General features: G+C 43.1%; 1 protein-coding gene across 6 annotated transcripts in view; it reads left to right on the top strand.

Annotated features, from left to right (window-relative positions):
- Positions 1-1890: 1890 nt before the first annotated feature.
- The window catches only part of nova1 (NOVA alternative splicing regulator 1), a 51987-nt gene continuing 29534 nt past the window's right edge, over positions 1891-24343 (top strand). For 5 of the 6 annotated variants that reach the window (XR_016117888.1, XR_016117891.1, XR_016117890.1 and 2 more), the window contains exons 1-2: positions 1891-2304; positions 11649-11792. Coding sequence is in view for 2 of the 6 variants with exons in the window: in XM_089017292.1 (XP_088873418.1) it covers positions 2121-2304; positions 11649-11792 (328 nt within the window). In the remaining 4 variants the exon portion in view is untranslated. Of the gene's footprint in view, positions 2305-6451; positions 6787-11648; positions 11793-24343 lie in introns of those variants that run through there. The other variant, XM_089017293.1, reaches the window with a different exon arrangement.

Raw genomic sequence — 24343 nt, 5'->3', positions numbered from 1 at the left:
GTGAGCGGGTGTGTAATTACGAAAGTCTCCACTAGGTGGTGTCACCAAGCTCTCGTTCTGCTTGCATCAACTGGGCCTGACGTTGATACCTGTACTTTTATTTCGGAGTTGGGGTTAGTAGCCATTTCCCTGCTTTTTTTTAATTATATATATTTTTTGCTTAGCATCGCAAGAAAAAAATGAAACGTATGATCGTAGAATTTTGCTACCATACATTTTATAGAACAGCCCAGTGATCCAGAGGTCGTGGGTTCAACCCCCTCTCCCTGTATGGAGTTTGCATGTTCTCCCCAGGCCCGCGTGGGTTTTCAATGGGTCCTACGTTTCCCTCCCACGTTCCAAAAACATGCATGGCAGGCTGATTGAATACTCCAAATTGTCCCTCAGTTTGAATGTGATTGCACATGGTTGTTCGTTTATGAGTGCCCTGCGATTGGCTGGTAACTGATTCAGGGTGTCCCCACTGATAGCTGGGATAGGCTCCTGCATCTCGTGCGACCTGAAAAAATATATATATATATATATTAAAAAAAACTAACTAAAAGACAGTCTTCTTTTCCTTTTGGCTTTTCCCTTCAGGGGTCGCCACAGTGAATCAGTGTCTTCATAACACAGTTTTGTGCATCCTCTTGTCTCACACCAGCGACCATTATGTCCTCTTTGACAACATCCATAAACCTCCGTTTAGGTATTCATTTCGATCTCCTGCCTGGCAGTTCAATGCTCAGCATCCTTCTTCCGATATAGTCACTCTCTCCACTGTACATGTCCAAACCATCTCAGTCTGGCCTCTCTGACTTTCTCTCCAAAGCCTCTAACATGAGTTGTCCCTCTAATACACTCATTCCTCATCCTATCCAACCTGGTCACTAAAAGACAGAGTCGGCCACATTTAATGGCAAAGGTGATGTGCGTTGAGAAATTATACGGTAAAGTTAACCTTCCATTTACAATTCATAACTCTCGGAAATCAAAATATTGTGTTGTGCTTTAGAAAACTGGTTTGAAATCTTAATTCAATAATGTCACACAAGGCACCACACTATTTTTGAATATGTAATGTTAAGCAGATTCCTTACTTACAGACAGTGTATTGTCGGTGTTCAAATACCTGACATGTTTCGGCGACTACTTCCGCCTTCGTCAGAGTGTCACGGATGTTGCTGTGACGCGCCATTTTCAGCTGGTGTTGCTATGAGGGCGTGACCTACCTGTCAGAACTGACAGGCAAGCCACGCCCCCCGCTGTCCGCTCGTCCCTCCAGGATGCTGCTCCAGGTAGTAGAGAGCATGTAAGCTCCCTCATCCCTGTTGATGGTCCTTGGTCCTCGCTTTCGGATTTCAATGGCAGTATTTTTGAATATGTTTGGTCTTTCATTTTATGGTGTCAGGCAGTTCTGCTGTGTGAGAACAGCCCAAATCCCATAATAACAGTAAAAATTGACAACAGGAAAGGCCATAAAGAGGGCAAAATTGGTTTTTACTGCACCAACAGATTCAAAGTTGAAAAAAAACATCCACATGCTTCGTTGCCCCCCCCCCCCCCCCAAAAAAAAAAAAAAAAAAAAAAAAAAAAACAGATTATAGTACATGTACCTGTATAACAAATGAGACGTGTCCGGTGTTGAGATACACAATGACAAATGTGTCAGTGGCGCTGTGGTTCTTCATAAAGTCCAAACCACATTTCCCTCTAATACGCTCTTCAACAATATACCAACAGCCCATGTAACGCTCGAGAACCAGCAGCATGGAAAGATGCCGTAAAATAAGGGGACAAATATGTAAACTATAGCCGATTTTATTGTTATGATTTGTACTTTTTGGGTTGGAGGGGATCTGTTTTGTTTTTGCGTGTAATGAATAAGAAGTGCGCTCCGGAGAGTGCCTTTCGCTCAATGGGATTTATATTTAGTTTGGTAAACGACGGCGGTTTGTGGAGACCACGAACCTCGTTCTAACTAACCATTCAATCCTCCAAAACTTGTTCATTTGGCGGTGCGCGTCATCCCGGCTATGTGCTGCTGGTAGTGAGGGCGCTGTGTGAGTGTACGTGTCTGCGTGTGTGTGTCTGGATAAGACACTAGCACAAATTTATCTCCAGCTCCGGGAGAGGGAAAGATGATGGCCGGTGGTGGCGAAGCAGCAATGGACCACAACGGGATATACTCAACCGCTAACCTCCACAATCTGCAACACAACCTGCAGCAGAGCCACATGGAGGCTGAGAACTCGGACTCCCGTAAGCGACCGCTGGAAACTCCGGCAGAGGAGGCTGGTTGTACCAAGCGCACCAATACTGGAGGTAACAAGCAGCTCTTCTGTCGCGATTCTTATATCATACCCATATCGGCGCCAACACCGCTTTTGCGGTCACTTGTGGAACACGAATTTACTCGTCTTGCGCGTGGGCCGACGCTTCGAAAACAACCCCGCGTTGCTAAAATTCAGATTCGAGCTGAATGTTCAGACCCCCGATGTGCTGCACCTGTGCACTTGGCCCTTTTGGGGGAGGTTAGTTGGGCGGGTTGTGGGGGGTCGCGGGTCGATGCAGTTTTGTATGTGTCTTCTTGTTGCTGCAACACGACTTGACACAGTGGCCTCTTTATAGCAGGTCGATTTTGCATATCAATACAGACCCCCTCTCTCTTATACCACACGTTTGGGTCCATTCAAGCCTGACGTGCTCTGTCATGCGAAGTCTGGAAAAAATGCAAATAAGAAAAATTGAATGTTTTTTTTTCCCCACCGGTGACCATCTGTTTCTCTGACCAGTTATGGTTTCTATCGCTCAATCAAGAATTGTGAAGCTCTTGTGCAAAGAAAAAAAGATCACACCTTTCTCATCCCCCTTACAAATATGAATTATGTTAAGTGAATGCTGTGTCGTTTGAGCCCTGGAGATCAAATTTGGCTAGAAATTCACTGTAAAGTCCACTTTCAGTTCAATACAAATAGACACTCTGTGTCACGGTTTTCAATGTGGTGATGGCGGGTGCGGATCCCAAAAAGCAGGCAGGAGGGAGCATGAGGTTGTTTGACAAATTGTATTGAAATAAAGGTCAGCAGGAACAAAATGTAAAACATCAAAATGATCTGAACGGAAAAAATACAAAGTAGCAAAAGAAGACCAAAAGTAAAAGTCCGCCAAGGTTAAACAAACACGTACACAATGCATGCAGCAAACAAGCAGCAAACAATGAACCGACAACGGATGGTCGTGCCGGGTGTCCTTTTAAGTGACAGTGATTATAACGACCAGCACCCGCGAGGCTGCCGGCAGGGCTGACGTCGCTACCCGTTGGTCGCCAATCTGATCGGGACGACCAGCACCTGTGCAGGTGCAGGCGGGACCGACAGCGCCCCCTGTTGGTCGCCAACCAGATCATGACACTGTAAATCCTGCATTGAATAATAACAAAGTTAGCAGAAACACTGCTCACAAAGAGTATTGTCAATACCAAAGTGAATGTTTGATGTAGATAGACAATAGGTTGGGTTAAAAGAAAAAAAGAGAATCACATTCCTCATCGCTTTTCCCAAACTATCACAACAGGTTGGGAGATGCAGTCTTTCAAATGTTCTGAACTCCTTTTTCGATGCACATTGCTGCTTAACCGTTGAAGCTCAACTTCCCATTGGTTTTGTCGTTGCAAGTAGCACCCTCAATTTAGCTTCAGTACATCATCAATAATTGACAGAATTATTTACCAAATGATTATTATGTTATTTTGCCCATGATGAGAAATAGGCCTAAAACATTCAGACCTGCCACGTCATTGAAAAAAAAAGAATTACTGCAGCACCCGAAGTGTTTCTCATTCAATATTCCTTCAATTGAAATAAACAAATTTGAGATTGCATATATACAGAAAGAAAAACATACAGATTTGTGTGCCATAAATGCAATTCACATAGTTTTGATCTGCAGCTCAATGGACGACCCCAACACTGCGGAACTTTTCTTTAGCGTGTTACGTAAACTTCATTTGCCTGGCTCTGAGACCCTATAACACAGTCCATTTTGTACCTTGTTTTAACCATTTCATGCACGCTGTAATCTGATAGCATGATAAACTTTCCACTGTAGTAACCCCTTCCTTGAAAGAGTTGAACAGCATGAGTGTTTTTTTTCCACACATCTCTTCAAAAATATCATCTTAGTGGACACTTATGTCACCAGTCATATTTCAATGGCTTGCATCTCCATCCGTCCTGCATTAGCACCTCTGAGAGTAAAGGTGCTGCGAAGTCCCATGGTGTTCTCACTTCGGAGGTTTGGAGGTGGCATTTTTCTCCCTGTAGAATTCTTCGCAATGACAATCTGCTTGTCACACGATTCAATTGGGTGTCTTGAAAATCTAACTCTTATGACTGATGGCACTCATCGCCATGAGGCAGACTCTTTGCAAACATTTACCAAGTTAAATATGATTTGGTAATGCGTTATTGCCTTTAACGTGAAGCGTTGCTTAGTTACCGTGTTAACAAAGATGCTGCAAGTCAAAGAAATTGTGAGATTTGTGCAACGAAATTATCCCAGCTGTTCGTGAAATGAAGAACATTTTGCTGCTTTACCAGTCATGACAGTACACATAAAATTCATGTGGCATGTTTGTTTTTACTTCCATTATAATATTTTAGCCATACTTACAGTACATTTCTCACCCAATCATATTGTCTAATTTGATGAGATTTTATTTTGTTCACTACATATTTCGAGGGTTTTACTAAATATGTTTCCACCATTTGGATGGTTTCATCAATCCCTCCATCCCTTCATTTTCTTCTTAATTTCATTGAAGGCGACATGCTCAGTGCACTAAAGTCAGCTATAGCAATGCTACAAATGATACACTATTTTAAACAATCACTCCAATATTAATTTGTGTTCTTGGATGAACCTACAATTGGCCAGATACTAGTCCAGGGTGTACGCCGCCTACTGCCCAAAGACAGCTGGGATAGGCTACAGCACGCCCCCTCGACCCTTGTGTGCATCAGCGGATAAGAAAATGGATGGATAGATGGTTATTGCTTCAACTGAAATGCTGGCAGAAACATAGGATAGCACCACACAGTACGACAGACAGCACAGTGGTACTGAACCACCACTACCATCACCCACCACATGTCCGCATGTGATATTGATCATTTTCCTTCTAGCAAGCTGATCACTAACATGACCGTCAGTTGTAACAAAGAAAAGAGACACTGTGCTATTAGAGCTGAGCACCCCCCTCGTCGTGCTTTAGAAGCAGCGGACACACTGAGTGTGGCTGATCCCTCTTCTTTTCTCAGCATCGCTCCCTCTCGCCTCAAAACAAACACATTGAATTCATTTCTCGGCACCGATTCATCGAGCTTGTGTCACTTAGCAAGTGTGTACAAACACAGAATGCTTGTGTGACTTCGTTTTAGGATTAGAAGTGATCATCTGTTTTTTTGTTTGTTTGTTTTTTTACTAATGGAGGGTTTGGCACAGGGATGTGAGCCGTACTTCTTTTTTCCTCCGATTTTTTGGGTGGGAAGGACACAGGTGCCCTTGCAGAGCGACGTGACGTGAGCGGACTGTGAATTTGCCAGGTGGTGGTGAAAGAGAGAATGAGAGAGAAGGGTAGGAAGGAAGACAGAGATAAATGATGGAGTCTACGGGGAAGCTGTGTCTATAAATGGTCTGTACAACACCGGATGAATATTCTGGAAGGCTCCAACATTAGGCCTTGATTCCCAAATGATGATGCGAAAGCACCCGCTTAATGCCTGCTTCCCCCAGAATGTTCTTTTCAATGACGCTCGACCCACTGTGTCTACAGGCAGACAGTTAAAAGGCACGCATGTTGCGGTCTTTATGTACACTTTCTTAAGATACCCTTTGGTGTGGAATTTTATAGGCGTAGTGATTGGCTTCATCACCCCCCTCCACCATTCTGCGGCACTGCCATTTGCAATGGTTGATGAGCCCCTCCGCCCCTCTCAAACATGGCCGTCTAAGGGACTGGGGGTGAGGTGGGGAGCGAGTGGGTGGCGTACGGCAGACTCTCTCTCCGATCACTCCTCCTCCACCTTCTTCATCATTTGCCTATGTTATCAATACAGTGCTTGAGTCGCCGTTGAAGGTCACGCTACACGCTTTCCCATAAACGGCTGAAGGCGCTCGCCCCCCTTCCACAACCCCCCTGATGCTTCACCTTGTCGGTTTCCACGAAAAAAAGTGAGTGAAGGAACTGTGATACTTTATAGTGCTGCGTCAAAAGAGGCGGAGTATGGGAAGAAAATTCAATTTTGGGGGACTGGTTTTGGGGGGGTGGGGACATGACGTGCTTGCGAGAGGAGGCGAGCTATTGGTCGAGCCGAATGTCATTCCGACGCGCTGCTGCAGATGGACAGGCCACTCGATGAATATGGATGAGAGCAGTGAAAAGGGTGATGCGGCAGGGAAGACCCCCCAACCCTCCTCCTCCTCCTTCACACCGATGCAGGCTCGAACAATGCGTGCCGTCTTTCACTGAGAAAACACTGAGAGTCTGCATTAGCATTTCTGCAGACAATTGAGGCTGTGGGCAGCTGCAGGCATGGCACGGGCGCTGCGGTGAAATCTCTTTTTTTTTGTTCCTGTACCTACCAATGAAACAGCCCTCACTGAAAAAAAGGTCCACTGGCCGCATTCCTCAACACTACGGTCGCACCTATGCCGAGGCTAATGTTGAGACACCCTTTTGAGATTGTGCCCCGGCATTGATGGCATTCTGAGCGAGGACTTGAGTACCAGAAGATCTCAGAATGGGTAAGCCTCCAAACTCTTTTTGTCTGACTTGTTGAATTCATCCACCTTAAAGGCAGGCCTTTTTGCTGACTTTACCGAGTAATTCTGTCTGATTTCGGTCATTTTTGCTTCTGCTTCCTTTCAGTGGGTCAGTGGGCAGGTTAGTTATGTTGAAATGCAGAATGGGTCGTGGTTGTCTGATGGAGCATGGACAGTCAGTCATAAAGCATCTCCTACTGACCTCCCTCCCCAACCCCGCCATCCGCACCACCATTGAATGACTTAACTAAATCCCTTTGGCTTGGCATATCCTCAAAGCCACCCTCCCAGCAATGTCAGAAGCGGTTTGAACTAGCACCCCACTGACTACGCATCCCAGCGTGCCCCACTGTTCGAGTTCCCTGGCGGATTGCAGCAACAGATTGCCGTGTGTACTCTACCACATGATGCCATTAAAACCTGTTACTGTGATCTCAGACACTAGGTCGGAATTAATTATTGACAAATGGCTGCAAACATGACTGCAAGGGTGATGGCGAGAACCGTAGTGGTTTCTTACCCCACCGCTCCCCAGCCTTTTCCCCACAGGATTGACTTGATGTTAAAATGAAAGTTACGCAGTGGCATTGGGCTGGTCTGTCAACAACAGGTATTTCGACGGTTGGATACTCCAACCAACGTTGTTTAATTCGCATTCTTGGTGTGATTGCATTAGATACAAATTCCGCAACAGCAGTCTCGGCTTCAAATACTTTACGGCAACTGCGGCGATCATGCATGATCTTTTCTTTTCTTTTTTTTCCCACACCAAGGTCATTTCTGTTAGATTTGATGTTAGGATTGTCACATCAGGACACTTTGCCTGTTCACCAAAGCAATAGCCTTTCCAAAAAAATACACATCCTCCTTGCATGGACATTTTCTCTTGGACAATTATCTCAGATATAGCAAATCAAGAGTGGCTGGTCTGTTGACAAGGTTTTTTTCTGCCCTAAAGTATAGGAAATTCACAATGTTGCCGTAATCCTATGAACTGTCACACACTTCCCAGAGCCTTTCATTCTGGGTGGTGCACTCTCAACAAATTGGTGTCTGAATGGAACATGAGGAGCATATTAATGTAAAGGGGAGAGTCGCGAACGTTTATATGTTCCAACGCCAGGTTCTCTCCACAAGTCTTAAATGTCGTCATTAATTAGGCAACAGGTTGTTTTTCATTCATTGGGATTGACCTCTATTCCTTTGACTTCCTCCTGCCAAGATTGAGTCCATTTTATGTCTGATTCTATTGATAGGTGAAAAAAAGAACAGATTCAACCAAAAAGAAAAAAATCATCGAGAAAATATCTCATCCAGTGTTTCTTTACGTCATTGCCGACTCAAGTGGTATCACCCTGGAGGCAGATGAACAAGATTGAGCATGACGTCACTGCATCGGAATCGGGATGCAGGCGGAGGGAGGGCGGAGGATCAATTCTCACAGTAGCAGGAGGACCAAACCCGTACTCGCAGTTTTTGTGTGACATCATTGCTATCATTTTGGATTTTTTTTTGTGGTCTTGCACCAAATATTTGTGCCTAATCCGACTTGATTTAGATTCAAGGTCAATCAAAATGTAGCATATTCATAATTGTCTCAATTTCATTGCCGTCAAATGACTTTGTCGTCAATCCCTTTACGATGATGGCAATACTTTACGATCTGAAAGGCATTTGGCACTCTTCAAGTTTTTTTAAATTTTCTAAATTGAAGCAATCTAAACTCATTTGGACGCTCGGCTCCGATACATTCCTCTCATGTCGGCTTGTTGTGAAAGATAAATCTCTTGCAGTGTTCACGGATTGCGCTGGAAATGTCCAGATCCTTCTTTTCCTAATAAGTCAGTCACACGGCGAGTGACACTGGTACAGCTTTGCATTTTAGACTGAGGCTGCTTAAGACCCGGTGAAAACATCTTAAATTAGGCTCTTGCAATCTGGAAAGAAGGTCATCATTTCCTCTAAAAAATATCTAGGACGGGACACAGAACGGCTCACGAGACTGATTTAAATGTTAGTATGTGTGATACCGAAGCGACAGCATGTCTTCCTGTTGTGAAGCTCTTGGTAATGACAAGTATCGTTGACATCTGTGGTATCAAACATGAGGCCCGACCTCCCCCAGCCAAGAAACAACAAACAAAAACAAAACTGACCGGTCGGAGCAGGGGTGCTCAATACGTGAATCGCGTTCAACTGGTACCTCACAGACCGGTGTGGTGAGGATAAAGAAACAGCAACAAAACAAAACATGTGTGTTTCTGTGTGCATAGTATAGCTCACTTTCACAAAAAAAAAAAAAAAAAAAAAAAGAAGTAAAATCAAAAAGCAGGTCATCTTAAACTCTGATGGCGCACCACATGCATCACCGGAAGTTGTTTGCTGTCAGCTGTCTGCACTCAGGGCTCGTGATCAAAGATGTTAAGATCTCTCTTACTGTTATTCATATCCTTATTCAGAGTTTGTCTCTTGTTCAAATCCCTGAGGGCAGTGGCAAAAAAATGGGAATCTGAAGTGCCAGGAGAAAATTTTAAAAATAATACACGTAAGCTAGTTAACATGCCTCTAAGGTGCATTCCACACCTCCGCAACAGGTCTAGACAAAGTTCGGGGATGATTTCCTTTTCAGGAACCCACAACCTCTTGTGTCTATGTTATTTTTGTGTTTCTTCATTTTAATAATAATAATAATAATAATACATTGTTTTCAAGCGCCTTTCAAAGCTCTAAAGGACACTTTACAGTCACAGACAAGCCTAGATAAAATAATAAATAAAATACAATTATAAATAGAATACAATAAATAGAAACAAGAGATAGAGCTACACAGAAAATGCAATTTTAAATAAGTGGGTTTTGAGATGGGATTTGAAGGCGGGAAGAGAATCGATGTTACGAATGTTGGGAGGAAGCGAGTTCCCGAGTTTGGGGGCAGAGCGGCTGAAAGCTCTGTCCCCCATCATGCTGAGACGGGCAGAGAGGGCACACAGAGGTGGAGGGAGGAAGAGGATCTGAGGGAACGAGAGGGAATAGAAATTTGAAGAAGGTTAAATATGTATGGGGGAAGTTTATGGATAGTTTTAAATGTATAAAGAAACATTTTAAAGTTGAGTTTTAAGGGCCGTTATGGCCATTGCTCATCGTGGCATACATGTGTAAGTGCGTTCATATATGCGGGTGTGCAGTCATGAGTTTGATCGCAAGAGGTTGGTTGATCAAAAAGTCGATCTTTTGTCAAAACCAGTTGAGCGGAAAGAATTAAAAAGTGAAAGAAGAAAACCGTCGGAACTGCCGTTATGTGTTCCGTTCAAAGTTTGATAATTTCCAACTGTCTGTGAGAATGAGAATGTTTACAGGCTGAGGCTGAGACGTGACTTGTGATTGGATGAAATATCTCATGTCATCTCATCTCATTTTCCGTACCGCTTATTCCTCATTAGGGTCGCGGGGTTTGCTGGAGCCTATCTCAGCTGTCTTCGGGCACGAGGCGGGGGACACCCTGAATTGGTTGCCAGCCAATTGCAGGGCACACAAAGAGATACAACAGTCACTCTCACACTCACACCTAGGGACAATTTGGAGTGGTCAATCTGCCTGCCATGCATGTTTTTGGAGTGTGGGAGGAAACCGGAGGACCCGGAGAAAACCCACGCAGGTCCGGGGAGAACATGCAAACTCCACACAGGGAGGCCGGACCGGGACGCGAACCGGCGACCTCTGCACTGTGAAGCCCATGTGCTAACCTCTCCACTACCGGGCCGCCCGGATGAAGTATCCAAGGGAGTAAATTAAGTGGAAATGTGTGTGTGCATGTGTGCGTGTGTGTGTGTGTGTGTGTTTTGGATTTTTCGAGATATAGGTTTCTTCAGCCATCATCTGCACTTCTTAGAAAATGTCGGACGTTCTGCTCCTCATCTGAAGAGCTTCGTCAGTGAACTAAAGTTGTGCTGGTAACCCTGGCCCTATATCCCTAATGAACAGAAGTTGCAGTCCCAGACATGTGCCATTCTCCTGCTGTGATAGGTCCCTGCTCTAAGGTTGGGGGAATAGTGGACCACTCCCTGAAGCCAATCTGATTACCAGCACAACTTTAGTTTCCCTGACGAAACTCTTCGGATGAGGAGTGAAACTCAAAGAAGTACAGATGACAGCTGAAGAAACCTTTTTCTCGATGGACCACTCTTGTACTACTGAGAGCCTTCACAGACGTGTGTTGGCTTTTGTTATTTGGTGTGATTATAGGTGACAGTGACCCATCTGTGTGCATTGACTATATTGTTGATCAACCACCTCCTTGTCATCATTTCAGTGTGTGGCCAGATGTTGCAATCCTCGAATAAAATGTGGTTGTGGAGGATGAGTTCATAAGCTATTTAGACTGAACAATTTCAATATTTTGATGAAAGTATAGTTCATTAAATGTGTAGATTTTCCCGATGTCAATACTGGGGGAAAAACAGAATTATTGTCATCTACTGGATAACAATTGTCATCTGATTTTCCTTGTCTGGCCTACTTGACATCAAATTAGGCATGTGGCCCATGAACTCCTCACTTTGACACCTGCACTGTGAATGATGATCTTTCAGGGCAACGTGATGAGATGTGACCTGTTTTTACATTCTGTGTCTCTCTCTCTCTCTCTCTCTCTCTCTCTCTCTCTCTCTCTCTCTCTCTCTCTCTCTCTCTCTCTCTCTCTCTCTCTCTCTCTCTCTCTCTCTCTCTCTCTCTCTCTCTCTCTCTCTCTCTCTCTCTCTCTCTCTCTCTCTCTCTCTCTCTCTCTCTCTCTCTCTCTCTCTCTCTCTCTCTCTCTCTCTCTCTCTCTCTCTCTCTGTCTCTCACAGAGGAGGGTGAATACTTCTTGAAGGTGCTGATTCCCAGCTATGCAGCCGGCTCTATAATTGGCAAGGGCGGCCAGACTATTGTACAACTTCAGAAAGAGACGGGTGCCACCATTAAGCTGTCGAAATCCAAAGATTTCTACCCAGGTAAGAGGTCATTCACAATTCTTGTAAAATCACAGCAAACAAGTGAAACAGGAATGGGGGAATAATAAAGCGGCCATGCAAAGTCAACTGAGAGCTTTTCAAATGGCAGGTTTAGTCATAGGAATAAAGGGAACTAAAGTAGATAAAATATTTCAAACATTTAGCCACTATTAATATACTCTGTTCAACTTAATTTACAAAAAAGTCGTGACTGAGATGTGTTTTACAAGAGCATATTTGTTCTGAATCTGCCAATCACATTCAAACTCGTGTTAAATGGGAGTCAGCAGACACCTGTCAGCAATGAAAAGTCCTCTGGTTAAGAGCAAATCAAGTTCAGCAAATGAATCCATCTTTGCTAGTCAAGATTGAAGTCACATTTTATAGGTCTGTGGTTCACAGAAAGATAACAGTCTTCTGGTACAAAAGAATTTCCAAGGCATAAACTGTGTCATAGTAAAAATTGGATTAAGTGGAGAAAATATTCCATCAGAGTGACATTACCAAGAAGTAGATGCCCCTGCAAAATGATCAAAAGGAGAACAAAGATGAGCAGGGAGGCTGCCAAGAGGCCAGCAGCAACATTAAAGGAGAATTCTGGGATACACAGACTTTTTAGCACATGCATCTGCCTTCATCTTTTCATGTTAAGGTAATGGAGTAGTGTGGCAAGACAAAAACCTCGTCTGACAGACAAAACACATTCGGGCATAGCTACGTCTTTCAGAAATATACAGGGTTGAATCATAATTCCATGGATAATGGATAGTATGTCACACCGCACAATGCAGCGGTGCAGAGGTGCAGGGCTCAATTCTGGCTGCAGGCCGGCTCTGGGCTTCCGAGACTATGTCGAGTTTGTGGGTTCTCCCTGTCCGTGCCTGTGTGGGTTTTCTCCATGTTCTCTAGTTTCCTGCCACATTTGAAAAACTTGCATGGTAGTTTGGACACTCTAAATTAAGTGTGATCGTCAGCATGAATGGTTATTCGTCTATGTGTGCCCTGCCAGTTCCTCCACCTACTTCTCAAAGACCATTCTAGCACACACTGTGACCTCTGTGCTGAGAATAACGTGAATACCAACAAAGTAGACGTTTTCAGATCTATGTACAGGTAACATACAACTTAAGACCGGCTCGACTTACGACCACCCGTACTTACGACCACGACCTCCAGATCCTATTTTTAAAAATGTTATTCTACGCCTGGCACCGCAACGCGCTAGTAGACCGGCAACGTCTACAAAAATTTTGGCCAGTCAGCCAGCATCTCACTCTCGCACAGCAATGACCATGTGATGGCACCAGAGGGGGGAGTTTGCGAGTCATTTAGCGTCCGAGTCTCTATTCAACATTTTATAATGGATTTTGACTTACGACCATTTGGTCAGAACGGAAGTTGGTCGTAAGTCGGATGTTACCTGTATTTGCTTGACTCGGGCATGACTGGCTGGATCAGATAGGCAGATATTTTGCATTATTTGTAAAATTGGTGATCGCTTGTCATGTCATAATTTACAGATTGATCAGTAATCTATTGCTTCAAAAGAAAGACATTCCAACAAACACAATATTGTTCTTTCCAAGAACATTTGTGCTGAATTGTTAATAATCCAAGGTTTCCCATCATCTACAGTTGCATTATTGGTAATTTATTTTCCAATACATGCTGTTCCAAAGGTGTTGGGCACATTTGAAGTCTCCATATCTCATTAACTATGAATGTTAGTAAGATAAAAGTTGTGCCATTTTAAAACCTATTTAATTATTTTTTTTTTGTAAATCTATTGATTTTTTTCCCCATTTCTTGTCCGTCCCATTAATGGTGTTCACTTAACCAGGAAATCCGTTGCAACCATTGACAATGCAATGCTGGGATACGCTTGGCAAGAATTTGTCTATCAGACATATGTGTGTGGTGTGACAAAATAGTTCTCACATTGAACATCTTTGAACGTTCCATGAAAAAATTGAGTTTAAAAGCTTTCAGAATTTACCTGATGCGTTTTATATCCTTCATAGTTACCGAGATATTCAATGTGAAAATGTGCCCAGGACTCTTTTTAGTGAGGTTGACCCAAGCTTCCTTTCCCCCCTTTTCCATGTATTGAATGTTTGAGATTGGATAATTTTTAGGGGTTAGTATTATCCATCCATCAATTCTCTGATCCGCCGATGTCATAAGCAAATCAGAAAGGGACACGTTGGTGCTGGAGCCTAACCCAGCTGTCTTCGGACACTAAACGGGCACACCCTGAACTGGTTGCCAGCCAATCGCAATGGACAGAGAGACAACAACCATCCATGCTCACCCTCACCCCAATGGACAACTTAGACTTTTCAAACAGCGTGCCATGCATGTTTATTGAATGTGGGAAGAAACCGGAATACCTGGAGACAACCCATGCAAGCAAGGTGAGAACATGCAAACCCCACACAGGAAGGCCGGAGCTAGAAATGAACATGGTACTGCAACACTGTGATATTGACGCTCTAACTACTGAACCACTATGCCATCTGGGATGTTCTTATTATCTTCCCAATTCATTTTAATATGTAGCAATTATATATAAAGTCTGGCTATTCGTAGACTTGGTCGGTCTCACTTCTCTGTGAATAGCAAACTAAAAAAATGTTAGATTGGATCGATTGGTTCATCTTCCGATTGGATGATTCATAGGTTACATTTCTTTAAAGTTTTTTTTTTCAGTTGTACAGGTCACATATGTGTCATTAATGGTGATCACAACTTTAAAATGATTGATCTTGGTCTCAATTTTATTTATTTCGTTTTTACATCACAGAACAGTGGTGTTTATCAACTTATATTTATTTGTGCTTATTGTATGTAATATTTTAATGAATGAATGATTGCTTTTGAGTGTTGTTAAATTATTTCTAATTTTTCAGTCTTCTGGATTCCTGAAAATTAAATGGAAAAAAAGTTGAGAGATTTAGAATATTCAGTGAATCGCAAACAGGTGAATGAATCTTTTTCCCCCCACCGACGACAGATACACAGAAGGCGGAGTCTGTGTTTGTCCTTCATGCCCCAGGGGGAAACGGTTCAAACTAGAAAAAAAGGAACAGTTGTTGTGCATCTTTGTGCTTATTATTAGTTCCAGATGTTTATCGAACGGTTGTAATCAGAAGTATTACATTCCTGTGTTGTTGTGTACTTCACTTCGTCTCTATTTAGTGAAAATATGTCGTAGTTGTTACAAATACATGTTGAAGAGGACTTATTCTCTAAAACAGGACTCCAGAGTTTGCTCATCAGTAAATTTTGGCTGATGCAAAAAAAGCCAGCTCATGATTTCCCACTCCAGTTGTAATCTAAAGTATAACATTCCTGTGTTGTTGTGTACTTCACTTTGTCTCTATTTAGTGAAAATATGTCATAGTTGTTACAAAGACGCGTTGAAGAGGACTTATTCTCTAAAACAGGACTCCAGAGTTTGTCCATCAGTAAATTTTGGCTGATGCAAAAAAAAGCCAGCTCATGATTTCCCACTCCAGTTGTAATCTGAAGTATAACATTCCTGTGTTGTTGTGTACTTTACTTTGTCTCTATTTAGAGAAAATATGTCGTAGTTGTTACAAAGATGTGTTGAAGAGGACTTATTCTCTAAAACAGGACTCCAGAGTTTGTTCATCAGTAAATGTTGGCTGATGCAAAAAAGGCCAGCTCATGATTTCCCACTCCAGTCTGTAGGGGAAGTAAGCAGAAAGGCTCCACACATATTGGAAGGATCAAGATTTAAGTTGGCCTGGTTAAAAGTGGGAAAGCTTGCTCGGTTTACAATGGCGCAGTGCTCTGGATAAATATCCATCACATAGCAAGAGAAGACCTTTAAACACTTAAAGAAAGCGATGTGTTGCAGGCAGAACATTTGACTATTTTTCATGACTTTCCTTTTCACTATTTCTTTAAATTCCTGACAGAGAAAAAAAATGATTTGACAAACATTTGTGTATTTTGGTCTTATGTGTCACTGTGTCAAAAAAGACAAAAAGTCACAAAAAAAAACTTTTTTGCCAATTTTCCTCGAACTGTACAGCTGATTTAGCATAGGCTAGTGATAAAAAGGAACTTTTCCCCTTTATCTTATGTTTGATCTGAAACCGAGGGCACTCTACCAGCTCTACCAAGTCATGAGGCAAGTAACACTGTTAAGAGCATTTGATGCAAGTCCTGATTCCTCTGGGCTTCCCTGCATATGCCTAATTACAATAGCGAACCGATATCAAAGAAATAAATAGAACAAATTAAGAAGTCAATAGCCATGCTGTGCTCACTCGGGCACGGTGCATAATGCAGACATACGATTCACTGTAGTCACAATCGTTCGTTCCACCACAGACTAATGACAAGTGCCACCATCCATCTACCATTTTCTGACCTGCTTATCCTCACAAAAGTCGCCGGTGGGGTCTGCTGGAGCCTATCCAAAATGTCTCCAAGCTGAAGGCTGGGGACAACCTGAACTGGTTGCCAGCCAATCGCAGGGTACACCGAAACAAACAACCCTCCATGTTTACACTCACACCTATGGGCAATTTAGAGTTTTCCATTAGCATGCAATGCAGGTTTTTAGAATATGGAAAGAAATGCAGGCAGGGGCAGGGAGAACTTGCAAACTCCACCCAGGAAGGCTACGGCCTGGAATCAAATGCAGAAAGGATGACATGCTCAACATTTGTTCATGGGGCGTGCCCAACCACCATCATGGGAAATAGAAATAACCACTTGAAATACATCCATACATTTTCTGTCCCGTTTATGCTGCTCAGCGTTGCAGGGAAACTGGTAATTATCCTAGCTGACTTGGCGCAAATGGGGGACACCAACCTGCTCTGATTATCAGTCCATCAATGGCCATTTACAGGTAACATCCGACTTACGACAGAGTTCCGTTCCGACCAAACGGTCATTAGTGAAAATGGTCGTAAGTCGAAATCCATTCAAAATGTTGAATAGAGACTCGTAGGCTAAATGACTCGCAAACTCCGCCGTCTGGTACGTCGATTGCTGTGTGAGAGTGAGATGCTGGCTGACTGGCCTAAACTGTCATACGCGTTGCCGGCCTGCTTGCGCGTTGCAGTGCCAGGTGTAGAATTAAAATAAAATAAAAATTGGGTCTGGAGTTCGTGGTCGTAAGTACGGGTGGTCGTAAGTCGGATGTTACCTGTATAGTGTGGTGAAGTTACTCATTAGTGTTCAGAAATATGAATCTACTGGTGTGAGTGCTGGCTGGTAGGGGACATAGCGGGAATCACACAGATAAAACAGTACGGGAGAACTAGTCCAGCGTTAATGTGCCCTTAAAGAAGAAGCTTCTACAAACAAATGCTCGAGTCCGGAGTAGGTCCATATATCCCACTAGAAACATGACCCACAACCCCCCACTGCAGCACAGCATGTCATGTTTTTTAGTAGTTTGCTCTGGGTACCTCCATCTTGCACCCAAATCCTAAAACCATGCTTATGAGCATGCATACTGAAGCTCATACATTCCCCAGATGTTTGAATGTGACTACAAATGTGCCGTAATTGAGGTTCCTGAGAGCAAGACAATAACCCGAGCTCCACCCCTCAAATCTGACCCCCCCACCTATCTCACCTTAGGGATAGAACAAATGTTTGGTGATAATTTGTCATCGCCCTGAAAACGCCCCTTCCTTCATTGTGGGTGGGTTGGACAGGTGGTGCGTCATGTCTGTTGCAAGTCGACTTTAGTCGACATGCAAACATGTACAAAGGTTCTACATCTTACATCTTTACATCTTCTCCCCGTGTCTGTGTGGGGTTTCTCTGGGTATTTCACTTCATTCCCACATTCCAAAAACATGCATGGCACTCTGATTGGTCACTCTAAAGAGTCCCTCAGTGTGAGTGTGGATGGTTGTTTGTATTTGTGTGTCCTGCAATCGGCCTGCAGGGTGTCCCCTGCCTTGTGCCTGAAGACAGCTGGGATAGGCTCCAGCATGCCCCGCAAGCCTTGTGAGAATAAAGCGGTTCAGAAAATGGATAGATGGATCCTTCAGAAACCATTCGATTATTTAGAGTGTATCAAACAAGAGAGCCAGCGGCATTACAGTGCTTTTTAAAATGCAATTGCTTATCTTAACGAGAATCTAAATAACATTGTAGCCAAAGATACCATCCTGGTTGATTAATGTGCCTTTCCAACCCCTATGGAAACCAAAACCAGGTTGTCATGACGACAGAAGTCATCTACTTCCGTACTTCCAGAGGACGTTGCTTCCTGGTCTGCTTTAAAAGCAGTATAATAAGAAGACCAGGATGGCAAAGAAGTAGAAGGTAACTTCATTTCGGTTTCCACAAGGATTTCTAATGACGATCCATCAGAATTTTACCTTCGCGACAAGGGATTCTGGTTTTGGTAGATCATTTAACAGTGAAAAACCAAACTTTCCTGTAGTTATTAAGATGATGTTTAGAAAAGTGGTATCCCGATGTGGGAACCTGATAATGTGATAAGCTGTCCACTGTAGTAACCGCTGTGCCCGAAACGGTTAATGGAAGCGTAAAATACAAAATCTACTTTGTTGATTTTGCCTATTGCGTGAAATTTTGTAACCTGACCACCTTGAGAAAAGTGGGATCAGTTTTATTTTTTAGGGACTTGGCCAATATTCATATATTGTGACACAAACATAAAGTTTGTTTAATTCATTTATAAAGTTTGCAACTTTACAAATGAAGATATCGGTGTGTATTCTTCCTACTCTATTGTATTATGGTAAGAGGACATGGAAAGAGGACACCAGCTGCTCTGCCCATTTACTCCTGGCCATCTCATAATCGTGACGAGTGACAAGATGAATTAATGGAGAGAGTTCTGGCAAGCATCCGATCTGGTAGTTGTCCTGTCAAGCGAAACAACTGCTTATAGGGTCGTCAGTCCAGAATGGCAAAACTTAAGTACCATAATTTAAATCGTGAGAGATGTTTGAAGTTTGTACAAATAGATATTTCAGCCATGTGGTTTACCTTTGGAGATAGATCACTAGTCATTTTTAGCTGATGTAGCATGGTAATACCATCTCACAGAGTTCACGCCCTCATCTGTCTGAGCACATGCCAACAACCTGCACAATCACTCGCGGGACAAATCGGAGAACAGCAAGCAATGCAGCCATTTTCTCTTCCATTCCACTCTATGATGGCTCAGTCTGACGACCGCTAACTTCACCTCACGCCTCCACGAGAAACATGAAAGTGTCATTTAAAAAGGTTTTGATGGAGACTGTAAAATTAGGCCTCGGTGTGGATGGCTGAGATGAGTGAGCAGTGATAGTGAAGAGTGGGGATGATGCATGATTCTATGTAAGAGGGGACAGGGGAGCCAGCCCAGAAATAGCCTGTTTCAATCTCTCTCAGTAGACATGACCCCTCTCCCAGCTGTACTCAAGCTACTCGAACACAAGCCAAGTTTCCTCTCCCGTTCTCCCCACCCTGTCTTTCTTTAAGATTTGGTTCCTAGTAATTGGGAGGGGTCAGGCCAGATATGATGACCTCATCGTAAAATTTGATTTGCATGCCTGCTCTGGAATGCAGTTTTCACATTTGGCTTGACAACAAAACTTGGCCTGACTGGATATCTTGAGCAGCCATTATTGCACTGTAGTTTGCATGTGCCCACTCGCGCAGTGCAAGCGGCACATACACACACCCACTCACACCAAGTGATTCACATCGCCATGTTTAAGCAGTGGTAAAGAGAGGATAGATGTGGGTGTTCATGTTTTTAATATGCATAAAATACTACAGTAAATTTAAATAATTTTTTTTGCTGGTACCAAAAGTATGTTAGTGTTAGATCAGGGTCATGTGGTAGAATAAAATAACCAAATCCTTTCCCTTACCACACCACTACAATATCCAGTAAGTAATGTGTCCCTGGCCGAAGTTAATACTACAGATTGATACATACATACTGATAATTGGCACATATTAGAGCAATGGTGCGTGACCAACTACATCCTCTTGAGCGTGGAAGATGAAAAGTGCTTCAGTCGACAGGAGAATATGTGCAAGGCCAGTGGATTCACCCTAAGTGCATATCTTGTGTGAAGGTGTGTACATGTTTTAAAGTGAGCGTAAATTCTGTGAAGCTGAACTAATGTGCAGCTGCGTGACATTAAAAGTGGTAGGCGATTAAAACATTTTATGCAATCATATACCGTATTTTCCTCACCGTAAGGTGTGTCGGATTATAAGGCGCGCCATCAATGAAAGGCCTCTTTTGGAACTGTTTATATATATGGTGCACTGTATTATGAGGCACATGGAGTGTAAGCCCCAGTGGTGGCTGTGGTTGCGTGATACATCCAGTAGTCTGTAACCCCCCCCCCCCCGCTCACTGCTGCGTGTGTCCTGCTGCGTGTGACTCCTCCCTCCTCTACCACAGATCTTGATCAATCACGTGCTGCTTTAAAAGAAGACTGGGGGTGGGGAATGGAGGAGAAAAAAAAAGCCGGCTGCCATTTTCAGAACCGTCTCGTTCGCGAACAACACATCACTCATTGTGGTGCTCCGTGTGTTTCCCGAAATATAGTTTCTATGCCAAGATTATATTATCGCGAATTTAACGTTTGTAAAACGAAAAGTTCATGAGCTAAAGCATCCGTAAGACACTGTATGTGTATGTGACCGAAGGAAACTAAACTTGAATAGATTTGTCTTCCCACATTGTTGTTCAAAGAATGTATTTTTTCTTGTTCATTCTGATGCATAGCCAATCTCCATTTTTAAACGTCCATCGTTCTTTTTTCTGAACCACTCATCCTGTAAATCAAACTCCGATTTAGCCAACATGATCATATTTTAGCCGTATTTACCATTATAGCCACCCATCAATGCATCCATTTTCAAATCCTCAGAAGGGTCGCGGGATATGCCGAAGTCTAATCCAGCTGTCTTTGGATCAGTAGGTGGGCACACTCTAAACTGGTTGCCAGCAAATTGCAGTAACACCACAGCCAATTCATTCAAAAATAAAGCTTTATGATTTACATTTTAAAATTATAAAAACATCCACACCATTCATCATAACAATACGTCTGTGTAAGCTCTCAGTCGTACAGGAGTGGTCCATCGATGAGAAGGTTTCTTCAGCCGTCATCTGTACAAATTTGAAGGTTTCGGACGTTTCGTCTCCTATCCAAGAGGTTTCGTCAGCGAACTAAAGTCTGACTGGTCGTATGGGCCCTATTTATATATCCCTAATGTCCAGCCATGGCGGCGCCGGACACAGCTATGATAGGTCCCTGCTCTCAGGTTGGGGGGGTGGGGTGAGGTTCAATTTGGATCGTTCATACAATAGCCTGCTTAGGCAAAACAGGTTAGGCAACATTCGTAATGCTGATGAGGTGATACCGGTGGGAGTGGGGAAAATGGGCCAGTCGTTAGTCAGGAATGTAGGAACAATCAGTGGGTCCGCAGGGAGTGTTCCTCAGCTCCCCCCTACCTGAGAGTAGGGACCTATCATAGCTGTGTCCGGCGTCGCCATGGCTGGACATTAGGGATATATAAATAGGGCCGATACGACCAGTCAGACTTTAGTTCGCTGACGAAGCCTCTTGGATAGGAGGCGAAACGTCCAAAACCTTCAAATTTGTACAGATGACGGCTAATGAAACCTTCTCATCATCATAACAATGTAACTGTGGTGCCTTAAAGGACAACCGACGTCTCCGGACAAGTTGTGTCCATAATTTGTAAAATGGCTTTAAATGACTTCTACTGAGATTATTTTACAAAGATTCCATCGCATATAGCTATATTTTACGTTTTAAGACTCGCGCTGAATACTCTTGTTTTTGAGTTGGTGACGAGTCCGTATGTGACGTCACTAAAGGACCGTAAAAAAGACGCATTCTCGCGGTCCTTCCATCACGTCAATGTATTTCACTGTACTTGTTTGGTCTGGGGACCTCGTGTTGCACCCAAAAGCTGCCAGAAGGCAAGAAGAGGGCGTCCAAGCGCCATATAAGGAATTTATCAGCCTGTGGAAACGGAGGTGGCCACAGGAGGTCGCCATTTTGTGCCTCTTTTTTTGGTTGAGAGATTTACCCCCAATGTTGCCTCAAAATGTCACAAATATATTCTTTAATCGATTGCAAACATGTATGCTTTCCTCTTCAGAACTATTTGAATCATATTCATAACTGGATGTGTAACAAGAAAGTATATTCTCCGAATCTGAAGCCATCGTTTTGATTCACAAGCAATGCAAGATATCTTGGCGTGACATCACGAACTGGGGGCGGGACTTTCTGAAAATGCCCTATTCGCAGCTAATTTTTTTGCAGATTTTGGACACTTTAAGTCATTTTTATTGGTGTTTTGCATTTGACTAAAAATATACTGCGTGTTTTGGGTATTTTAGATGCTATAAAACGTTTTTCTGGTGTCAGTTAAAAAACAAAAAAGTGATGTCGGTTGTCCTTTAAGCTGCTGTCTTGATATGTTTACCACTTTATTATCCATCCATCCAATCATTTTCAGTTGCACTTGTCCGCATTCAGTTAAAGCTGTTGCAGTTAACTTAGGGTGAGGACGACCCAAGACCAATCACCAGCATTCAGATTTACCACTTAATCTCACCATCCGTCCTGTATTTTATGAATGTGGAGGAAACCTGCGTCTCAAGCAGTTAAAAAAAACAAGCATCAGGAGCACATGTAAATTTCCACCCGCAAAGGTTCGGACCCAAACCTCATAACTGAAATTTACTCACTCAAAGAAATCTATTGAAATATTTATGTTGAATAATTGGTGGCCCGGTAGTCCAGTGGTTAGCACACCGGCTTCACAGTGCAGAGGTCGCCGGTTCGCGTCCCGGTCCTGCCTCCCTGTGTGGAGTTTGCATGTTCTCACCGGACCCGCGTGGGTTTTCTCCGGGTCCTCCGGTTTCCTCCCACACTCCAAAAACACGCATGGCAGGCAGATTGACCACTCCAAATTGTCCCTAGGTGTGAGTGTGAGAGTGACTGTTGTATGTCTTTGTGTGCCCTGCGATTCGCTGGCAACCAATTCAGGGTGTCCCCCACCTCGTGCCCGAAGACAGCTGAGATAGGCTCCAGCAACCCCCGCGACCTTAATGAGAAATAAGCGGTACAGAAAATGAGATGAGATGTTGAATAATTGATTAAAGTTGAAAAAAAAAAAAAAAACGCTGTGGATTGTTACATTTTGGTAGAGGGGAAGTACCCTCTTACCCTAATAATAAGCGCTAATAATAATCTGTGACCTAATAACATGATAAGATGTCCACTGTCGTAACTGCTGTCCCTGAAAGGGTTAATGGCATTCTGTTATAAATACAATGATTGAGGCAGATGCCTGGGGAAGAAAACAGCTCTTCTGCTTCCTTGAGGAATATATTTTTCATCTACTTTAATGCCAGTTGAGAATTGACCGGTTAGCATGGACCTGTGTAAGTTGAGCAAAACAAATGTTACATATCCATTAGTTAGTTTTACAAAAATTCACCTACAGTGTGAATGCGTTTTAGGTCATGAAACAGAGGCGCAAGCTGCTTTTATGGCATTTAGGAATCACAATATTGTCACTAGTCACAATTTATACTAGTTTGAAAGAGCTAAGCCTGCTGGTTCAAAATCCTTGTCAAGATCTCCTTATGCTTGGTCTTAGCAGTTCACTGAGACACGTCATGGTCGATTGAAATATATTGACATTGATTTATAACTAAATCCTCACTATATTAAGTTACTTCAGAGGGTGTCAAACTCATTTTTGCCGCGGGCCTTTTTGGTGTTGCAACCAAATAAATGTTTACGGAATCATCTCATCGTATTATTATCTGTACACAACAGATTGATAGATTACTAGTGATGGATCACTCAACTGTTTGTGAAATTAGGTTTAACGTTTACTTTTTTCCGCAGACAATATTCTCTGGGCAAGGGGAAAAACTCTTCCCTAGCTGACAGTGTCAGCAGTCACTTTAGCCTTCATCACTTTTTCCTTGTGACCCGTCTTATTTGTTGTCTGTTCGATTTTTGGGAACAAAGTGATTGCAAAATGTCTGCGTTATTTATTACACAATCACAATGTGATATTTCGTTACAGACTTGAGTATCATGGAAGTTGACATATAAATTGCTTTTGCAGGCCACATAAAATGATGTGGATCCGCCAGACTGTGCTAGGTCAAGCACAGTTCCGGCAGACCGAGATCGTTTTCTTCACATGTACCTGTGTTACTCGACTGTTTAGTGACTGAATATAAGCTTGACATCATACCAGCAGGTCTAAGTCATGCCACAGGTGATTGTAACACAATTTTGTTGGATTCGATTGGGGTGCAGAAAGACAGATGCTGAGCTCAGCGACCGTGAGTGGTAGATACCATCATATATCATACATCGATATGACAACAGCATCTATCAAAGAATCTCAATCCCTGTCGAAACAACTCATTGAACAAATCATTTTTATCATCTTTGATGTATTTTTTAAGACACTCCCCTGGTATAGCGACAGTGTAAGGGGGGTTT

This window comes from Hippocampus bargibanti, linkage group LG16 (assembly GCF_051943395.1).
Source record: "Hippocampus bargibanti isolate YZ-2025 linkage group LG16, ASM5194339v1, whole genome shotgun sequence".
NCBI classification, from domain to species: domain Eukaryota; kingdom Metazoa; phylum Chordata; class Actinopteri; order Syngnathiformes; family Syngnathidae; genus Hippocampus; species Hippocampus bargibanti.
This window is presented reverse-complemented; position numbering and strand designations above follow the sequence as displayed.